Raw genomic sequence first — 8,929 nt, 5'->3', positions numbered from 1 at the left:
GTCTCACAGCACAGCTCCAGCGTGGGGAGCCAGACCTGCAGAGCCTGGCACATGGGGCCTAGCCCAGACGAGGGTTACACCCTGCCGGCTGGCCCCATGCGATCAGGGCAGCGCTGTGGGGGCTCAGCCACCCCAGGAAAGTCCCGTTTCGGCGGGCGAAGCTTTTGGATCGTTTTTATTTGTATATAAACAAGACAAAACAAGCAGCATTAATTTAAAAAAATAAAAAAAAAAAAGCACGCAGGGGTGTCGGGGCCCCTGGGGGAGGCAGGGCAGGCCCCTGGGCTGTGCTCAGCCCCTTCCACAGGCCTGCCAGGGGCCGTGCTGCTGTGTAACTCCCAGCTGGGGGCCCACAGACAGGTGGGTTTAGTAGGGAGCTGAACATTAGCACCCGCTTGGCACCGTCCGCCTGCCAGCACTAGGGCTTTGCAAGCATACACGCTGCCACTGCCAGCCCCGCCCTGCCACCCCCGCCCGCCCCACGGCAGAAGCTTTTAACCTTCCTGTCCAAAGTCGTCTGTGAATTTCTTCACCTTCAGGAGGTCCTCTGCATTCACAGTGGGGCGGGTGGTGGCCAGCGAGCGCAGCATATCTGACTGCAAACAAGGGGAGAGGGCAGCTGAGGCCAAAGTGCAACATCAGAGTCTGCGTCGCTTTTACCTTGACGCCCTCGGAAATCCTACCCGAGTTTCTGGTTGCGGGGGAGAATCCCAGGTCTAAACACCCCAGCTCCAGCCCTAGCAAAGGCAGTGTAGCTAGTGCCTCTCTGTCCTGAACGACAGGCATCTCCCTACAGGGTCCCCCAGGGCAGGTGCATGGAACAGAGGCCTAGGAGCCGGGACTCAGGTTTGACACTGCTCCTGGTCACTGGTGTGACCTCCAGCTCCGTGCATTCTCCAGTCTGTCCCCTGGAATGGCCATGCTTACTGATCTCCCTGGGTGCTCGGGGAGGGCTAAGAGCCCAGGGATCACAGGTGGAGAAGGAAACTTTCCTTTTCCAGCAGGCATAAATCCCGAGGCGCCCATGTCTGCTCTGTGGGTTCCCCTGCCCTCCCCCCTCCAGCACATGACACAATAGAACGGTCAGGGAGAAAGGCCTGGAGCTCTTGCACTCAGAGCTGTGAGCCACACATTCCAGATGGGACAGCTGCAGGCAGAAGGAACAAGCAATCGCTCAGGGATGCCCCGACCCTTTCAGCTACACGGGTTAACTCTGAAGTCTAATGATCACAAGGTAAATCTTTTATGCTGATCATTTCACCAGGAACATCCAGCTACTCTGGGACAGTGGCTTTGACTGGGATAGCACCTCTTCCCCCAGCCCCAGTGGGAAAGTGGGAGGGCAGAGTGAGCCTGTCCTCACCAGCTGGGGCTCTGCTGGCATCAGGGGTGTTGCACACTGACTTGTGTCACTGGCCAAGTGACAGTCGCTCACCCTCCGGCCCAGCGTGTCTGTCCCTAACGAACTACTTACCCGGCCCAGCGTGTCTGTCCCTAACAAACTACTTACCATGCAGATCACTGGCTCCAGCAGCTTCTCACTAGGCACCTCCATCCAAGTCATCTCAATGGCTCCGGGGTCCCCCGGCGAGCATGGCGTCAGGAGGTCATCTATAGTTATGCCGGGATTGGTTCGAGACGGGCCTCGCACCTGCCACATGCCAGAGAGGAAGTGCACTGAGAGGGCAGATGCCAGGGCTGGCTCTCCAACCGCCCCCGGGGGCCCCTCTGACATGGGCCCTCTGGGGCTGGCCTGGGGGACTCAGGAAGGATCTCACCAGGAGGGGCAAGGGCACACTCGGGTGGCCATGGAGCCCCCCTCCCTTGCAGGCCAGCGGCCCCAGACTCAGGTGCCGCAGCCCTTGGGGAGCAGCAGGTCCCGCACGCCTGCTCTCACCTTCTTGAAGTGTGTGGCCGACTGCACTTTGCGGACAGGCTGCATGAGGGCGTCACGCACGATGACGCTGATGTCGGCTCCCGAGTAGCCGTCCGTCTTCCTGGCCAACTCGTGGATGTTGGCCTCTGTCAGGTTGTGTGGCGTGTTCCCCAGGTGCAGCCTGAATATCTGGGCTCGGGCCGCCTCCTCCGGCAAGGGGATGTAGATGCGCTTCTCAAACCTAGGCACCGACAGTGGGCAGAGCGGGTGAGCAGCGAGCCGTGCAGATCGCTGCAGCACTGACGGGTTCCAGCAAGAGCTGCAGGCTGGGGGAGGGAGGTGCTGGGCTGTTGGGTGGGGCTGGGGACAGACCTAAGCCTGCCCTGGGGCAGACGACTCTCTTCTCTGGGCCACTCTCAAAGAGGGGGGGCAGTGGCTCCTGGCACATTCAATGTGGCTGCCCTGAGCCAGGCAGAGGAGAGCAGCTGTGGCTGCTGGTTTCCAATAGCTCCCACTCACCTTCTCCTAATGGCCGAGTCTAAGACCCAGGGGATATTTGTGGCACCGAGGACCAGGGTCCCGTCGTTGTTATTACCAACACCTACCGGGAAGAAGAAACAGCGATCAAGGAGCAGGCGGGGCGGACTCCTCGGAGGGGCCCGGAAGAGCACCGCAGCTGGAGGGTGACAGGGCCGGATTAACCTTCTGGGGGCCCCAGAGCCTGGACCGTGGCCCCACCCCCACGCTCTGCCCTGTCCCCTGAGGCCCCACCCAGCACTCCCACAGGGCAGAGGACTACAGATGGGGCCACAGGAGGAAGAGGCGGTGTGGGGGTAGGGCTAAGGGAGAGGGCGGGCGCCGTTGTAAACCCAGTACTGGCTAGTCACCAGCTGCCAATCCAAGACAGGCCCTTCGCCCAAGTACCCCAAGCACCCTTCGAGGCTGCCCTCGGCAAAGGGAACGCGCAGGCTGAGGACTAGAGCAGCTCCTCATTCTTCACTTCTCATTTCCAGCCGCCCGCCCCAGGGCTGATTCGGCACCATCTGAGCCAGCTGGGGGAGAGGTGAGCTCTGGGGGGCCGGAGCGCACTCCCCACCCACCCTGCATCTGCACCAGGAACTCCGTCTTGATCCTGCGGCCAGCCTCGCTCTCGTTCTCATTCCGGGAGCCGCACAAAGAGTCCACCTCGTCGATGAAGATGATGGAGGGTTTGTGCTGCCTTGCCAGCTCGAAGAGATTCTTCACCAGCCTGGGGCAGAAAGACACGGGGTCAGCGCTAACGGCCAGGCAGCCTCCCCTCCAGTCCTGACCCTGCAACCCACACACGCCCCGAGTGGGGGAGCGAGGATCAGCACCCTCGGGCTGCAGGCAGGGAGCTCCCGCGCTGGCACTGCTTAGCTTGTTCTCATTTACCCCACTTTCCTTGGCAGACCCGCTAGTGCCACAGTGCGCTCTCCTCTGCCCCGGTGCTGAGCAGCGCAGTCCAGCCGCTAACTTACTTCTCGCTCTCTCCCAGCCACTTCGACATCAGGTCCGAGGACGACACGGAGAAGAACGTGGAGTTGTTGGCCTCGGTTGCCACAGCCTTGGCCAGGTACGACTTCCCCGTGCCAGGGGGCCCAAAGAGCAGAATCCCACGCCAGGGGGTGCGCTTACCTAAGAACATAAGAATGGCCGTATTGGGTCAGACCAAAGGTCCATCCAGTCCACTATCCTGTCTGCTGACAGTGACCAATGCCAGGTGCCCCAGAGGGAGTGAACCTAACAGACAATGATCAAGTGATCTCTCTCCTGCCATCCATCTCCACCATCTGACAAACAGAGGCTAGGGACACCATTCCTTACCCGTCCTGGCTAATAGCCATTAATGGACTTAACCTCCATGAATTTATCCAGTTCTCTTTTAAACCCTGTTATAGTCCTAGCCTTCACAACGTCCTCAGGCAAGGAGTTCCACAAGTTGACTGTGCGCTGTGTGAAGAAGAACTTCCTTTTATTTGTTTTAAACCTGCTGCCCATTAATTTCATTTGGTGGCCCCTAGTTCTTATATTATGGGAATAAGTAAATAACTTTTCCTTATTCGCTTTCTCCACATCACTCATGATTTTATATACCTCTATCATATCCCCCCTTAATCTTTTCTTTTCCAAGCTGAAAAGTCCTAGCCTCTTTAATCTCTCCTCATATGGGACCCGTTCCAAACCCCTAATCATTTTAGTTGCCCTTCTCTGAACCTTTTCTAATGCCAGTATATCTTTTTTGAGATGAGACCACATCTGTACGCAGTATTCGAGATGTGGGCGTACCATCGATTTATATAAGGGCAATAAGATATTCTCCGTCTTATTCTCTATCCCTTTTTGAGTGATTACTAACATCCTGTTTGCTTTTTTGACTGCCGCTGCACACTGAGTGGACGTCTTCAGAGAACTATCCATGATGACTCCAAGATCTTTTTCCTGATTAGTTGTAGCTAAATTAGCCCCCATCATATTGTATGTATGGTTGGGGTTATTTTTTCCAATGTGCATTACTTTACATTTATCCACATAAATTTCATTTGCCATTTTGTTGCCCAATCACTTAGTTTTGTGAGATCTTTTTGAAGTTCTTCACAGTCTGCTTTGGTCTTAACTATCTTGAGCAGTTTAGTGTCATCTTTTTACCCCTTTCTCCAGATCATTTATGAATAAGTTGAATAGAACTGGTCCTAGGACAGACCCCTGGGGAACACCACTAGTTACCCCTCTCCATTCTGAGAATTTACCATTTATTCCTACCCTTTGTTCCCTGTCTTTTAACCAGTTCTCAAACCATGAAAGGATCTTCCCTCTTATCCCATGACAATTTACTTAAGAGCCTTTGGTGAGGTACCTTGTCAAAGGCTTTCTGGACCACAGCCTGCACTGAGCAGGGGCAGAGCTGGCTTCGAACGGAGGGAACAGAGGTACCAGACTCTGGTCGGGCAGCGCCCTACCCCAGGCCCCTGCAGCACTGCTCCTGCCGTGCTGTGGGGGACTGGCCAGTTCACATGCACCTCGCCGCTCAGGGCTCTGCTAGGGCTGTTGGCCAAGGAAGTTTCTGGGCTCTGCTCAGTACTCCAGATCCCAGGGCGTGGTCTCCGCCCGGCACCGGAACCAGTACCACAAGGGCCACGGTCCCGCTCGGAGGGAGCAGCAGCCAATCCACCCTGCCCCAGCCTCACCCCAGAGCTACCCGAGCAACCCTCACCTGTGAATAAGTGTGGGAATTTAATGGGTAAAATTACAGCCTCCTTCAGAGCCTCCTTGGCGCCCTCCAGGCCAGCCACATCGCTCCACCGCACGTTGGGCTTCTCCATCACAATGGCACCTGCGAGAGGAAGGCAGTTCTCCCTAGCGGGACAAGAGACGACAGCACTCCCGCCTCGGGGCTCGCCCGAGCCTCCCGCCAGCCACTGCACCAGCTGCCAAACGCCACCTGCCCGGGCCAGGCTGTCATCACGCAGGAGGGCTCACGAGGAGTCTCCAGAACTGCCCAGCGGCCACAGAGTTAGAGAGGAGGCGGCCCGGCGGCCCCTCATTCCGCTCCAGGAGTGGCTCATAGTCCCACCGACCCTGCACCAAGCAGCATGCGCCAGCCACTTCCCAGGTCAGGAACTCCACCAGCAGGCCTTGCAGGGCAATGCCGTGCTCCCAGCCCCCACCTCTTACCCATCAGCTGCTCCTGCAGCTTCTTCTTCTCCGGATTCTCGCCCTCGCTGTCACTGTCGCTCCTGTGAAGAGGACGCAGAGTCATGGCAAGGCCAGCGAAGCCTCAGGTCCCGCTATCAGGAGGAAGTGAGGATCTGGCCTGGCCGCGCCAGAAGGGTCGAAGTCTCGCAGTGCTGGCTCTTGCCAGCCCCAACAGGAGACCCCAACGCTCACTCACAAACTATACAGTGCAGAGAGGGAGAAGTGCTGCTTTGAAACCCACTGCCCGAGTTACCCCCAGGAGAAGAGGGGGCACCCAGGGGCCTAGGGCTAGCCTCTCCCATCGTTACAGGCATGAGCATGCTTGGGGGTGCAATGGAGACTGCACACGTACCCCTTGCTATCATTTGGAGACTCTTTGACAGGCTTCTTGCTTTGTTTGTCTTTGTTGCGTAGATAATCCTTCAGCTTCTCCGCCCGGTCCAGGTACTGCATGCACTTCGCCCGGATGCTCTCCTTCGCCTTGTCACTGTGAGCCTCATCTGTCAGGGCACCCGAGAGACAGTGAGCAGCTCTCCACGGCATGGAGTGAGGAGAGCCCTACAGCACCCTCCCTTTTAGGACCAGCAATGGGGAGAAGAGCCCGCTCCGGAGCCATGAGACACCAACGTCTCCTTTCACCAGCTCCCACCGGGTGGGCAGCTGGAGAGAATCCCCCAGGAGAAGCTGCCCTTAGAGACGGACGCAGCACAAACCCACAGCCAGGGAAGCCCCACCTCCCTTTGGATAATCCCACAACTTCAGGGTTTCTGAGCCCAGCTCCACAGTTAGCTCATTCCCCCGAGAACGCCTCCACTTGTGGGAACCCTCGGCAGGCCATCTGGCTCTGCAACAGGTGCAGGCTGATCTGTTTGGGGATGTGCTATTCTGGGCAGGCCTGACTCCCAGCAGGGTGAAACGGGAAGAAGGACCCTAAGAGGAACAGCGAGGGAAAGATCTTGCACAGGCTGGCCAGGCCAGCGATGCAGGAGGGACGAGCCAGACTCACATTTGATGGCATGTAGAAAGTACTCCACTGCATGCTGGTACAGCCGCAGCGCCTCCTCATAGTTCTTGGCCTTATCCTCCTCGGTCGCTTTTGTTACCAGATCGATAGCTTTCTGCAAGGAGAGAACACAGCTCCAATGACACAGCTGCCCCGGCACACAGGAGAAGGAGAGATCAATGGACGAGGAAAGAGGTAATGTTTCCCACCGAGGTAACGGGTTTTTGGACACCTCTGAGAAGCAGCTGCTGGCGCCTAGAGTCATCTCCTCTTTCTCGTCTGAGCCTTCTGCTCACACACAGCAGACAACACTCACAAGCGGCTCCTTCTGGGCTGGACAAAGCCACCGATTCCAGAGAGCAAAATCCAAGCCCAGAACCCATGGCCATTTGCCAGGGCGGGGCAGCTCCTGTGCCACTGGGACCTTTAACCAATGCCACCACCACAGAGCAAGGGAAGGAGAAACAGATGCACCCGTGGGCCTTGCAGGGAAAGCCCTGTCTACATACAGAAGTCGTAGCACCTGTTTAGTGAAAGCAGGACAGCTCCCTAATGTGGGCAGTTACCCTGGTATAAAGGTATTTATACCAGTACAGCCATTCTTGTACGGGAAGGAGGAGACACTATATGGTAACAGGCACCTTCACCTCCCTAGCGGGGTTGTACTGGTACAAGTGTTTCGGTAGAAAAGAAAGAAACAGCCCAACTCGCCCATGATACAAGCCCTGGGCGCAGACCTCCCACTGGCCACAGGCAGAGAGCTCAGTTGGCCCCAGTCCCCCCCGAGGGGCAGGGGCAGGGGCTGGGCACCCCTCGGGGGGAGCTGAACAAACAGCCCCTGCTCTCTAGGGCGCGGCACTAACCCGCGCCCCGGTCGCTGGTGGAGGCTGCGGGGGCCGAGCTCGGGCTACCTGGACACTCTCGCCTCGAAACCTGCCGCAGGAGCGAGACCTGGAGCCAGGCCCCAGCCGGGCCAGCCCCACACGGGGCCCGGCTCCCCTGACACGGCCCGTGCCTGGCCCGGTCCTAGGCCCCGGGACACAGGAAAGCCGGGGCAGTCCGCAGGCAAGGGCCGCTGCCCGGCCCCGCCGCCCCGCCGCGCCCAGGCCCCACGGAGGCCCGGCCAGGGGCAGCTCCCCACGGCCCCCGAGGGCTACGCAGGGGCCGGAGAAGCAGCTCCAGGTCCTGCAGCAGCGTCCCCGGGCCCGTCCCGCTGGCCTCACCCGGGGACAGGGCCCCGCGGCGGGCCCCCAGCCGGGCCCTGGGCCCCAGAGCCGCGGGAACCCGCCGGTCCGGCCACACCTGGCACCCGGGGGAGCGCTCCGGCCTGGGCCCGGCCCGGGTAGGGGGCGGCCGGGGAAGGGCCGGGGCCTGCGCGTCGGCGGGCGGCCTCCCCGCCACCTGAGGCCCGCAAAGCCCGGACTGGACCCGGCGCCGGGCGGGAGACGTTGGGGCTGGGGCTGGGCCTGGGCGGGGGACCCGGGAACCGGGGCCGGGCGGGGGACGCTGGGGCTGGGGCTGGGGCCGGGGCCGGGCGGGGGACGCTGGGGCCGGGCCGGGCTCCCGCCGCCCGGTACCTGGAGGGTTGATGTTGTCATTTCATCGCCCGGTGCCGCCCGAGTCCCCGGGGCGCTGCGAGCGGCCTGGATCCGGATCCGGCTCCGGGCGGGGAGGCCCCGGCGCGGCGGGCAGGAGGCGGCGGCACCGAACCGGGACCCACCGGCCGCGCAGCTGCTACGCGGGGAGCGAGAACGGCGGGGCCCCCTGCCGGCCGCGCCGGGAACTGCAGCGACCGCCGGCAGGGGAGGGGAGGAGCCCCGCCCCCAAGAGCCCCCCAGAGACACCCCCAGCCCGACACCCCCATATCCTGCCCCCTCAAATAGACCCCCCCCCGCCGCTCCCCCCGCACGGAGACCCCTGCGTACCGCCCCCAACCCCCAGAGAGTAGGGGCCAGTCACGATCTTCAGGGCTTTGTTTTAAAGAGGTGCCTGTGACCCACTCAGCCTCGTCCACCACCCCTGCATAGAGACCCCCCCGCGATAGACACAGCCCCCCCTTCCCCTACCGACTCCCCTTTTTAACTCTAAAGGGACCATTAGCTCATCGACTCTGATCGCCTGCAGAACAGGGGCTATTCAAGTTCACACCCAGTTAGCCCTGTGCTGAGCCCAGGAACTTGCAGCTGGCTAAAGCCTCCTCCAGAAAGTTGTCCAGGCTGGACCGGAGGATGCTGGTGCTGGAGAATGCGCCAGTTCCCTGGGGCCTTTGTTCCAGGGGCTAGTCTCCCTCACAGGTCATACACTGAGGTTGTTTTATTTGCATTTGGCTGGCTAGC

General features: G+C 60.1%; 1 protein-coding gene across 1 annotated transcript; it reads right to left on the bottom strand.

The window, feature by feature from the left end:
* Positions 1–158: 158 nt before the first annotated feature.
* LOC112118527 (vacuolar protein sorting-associated protein 4A) lies at positions 159–8,346 on the bottom strand. Its single transcript, XM_024216886.2, has 11 exons — positions 8,171–8,346; positions 6,597–6,708; positions 5,943–6,090; positions 5,570–5,631; positions 5,109–5,228; positions 3,376–3,532; positions 2,977–3,125; positions 2,396–2,477; positions 1,898–2,117; positions 1,511–1,651; positions 159–596 (listed from the first exon to the last, which is right to left on the bottom strand). Exons 1-11 carry the CDS (start codon positions 8,189–8,191, stop codon positions 495–497), a joined length of 1,314 nt encoding a protein of 437 aa, XP_024072654.1. The 5' UTR covers positions 8,192–8,346; the 3' UTR covers positions 159–494.
* Between the last annotated feature and the right edge of the window lie 583 nt (positions 8,347–8,929).

Source organism: Terrapene carolina, unplaced genomic scaffold, assembly GCF_002925995.2.
Source record: "Terrapene carolina triunguis isolate 2854851 unplaced genomic scaffold, T_m_triunguis-2.0 Scaffold32862, whole genome shotgun sequence".
Lineage (NCBI taxonomy): Eukaryota > Metazoa > Chordata > Testudines > Emydidae > Terrapene > Terrapene triunguis.
The sequence above is the reverse complement of the archived record's forward strand: the minus strand, read 5'-3'. Positions and strand labels throughout refer to the sequence as shown.

Bases quoted from the DNA above. Each gene is read 5' to 3' on its own strand.
- LOC112118527 (XM_024216886.2), bottom strand. From the start codon at position 8,191: ATGACAACATCAACCCTCCAG. The intron at 6,709-8,170 runs GTACCGGGCGGC...CTCTCCTTGCAG, and splicing joins TGACAACATCAACCCTCCAG to AAAGCTATCGATCTGGTAAC. The intron at 3,533-5,108 runs GTGAGGGTTGCT...TTATGTTCTTAG, and splicing joins ATTCCCACACTTATTCACAG to GTAAGCGCACCCCCTGGCGT.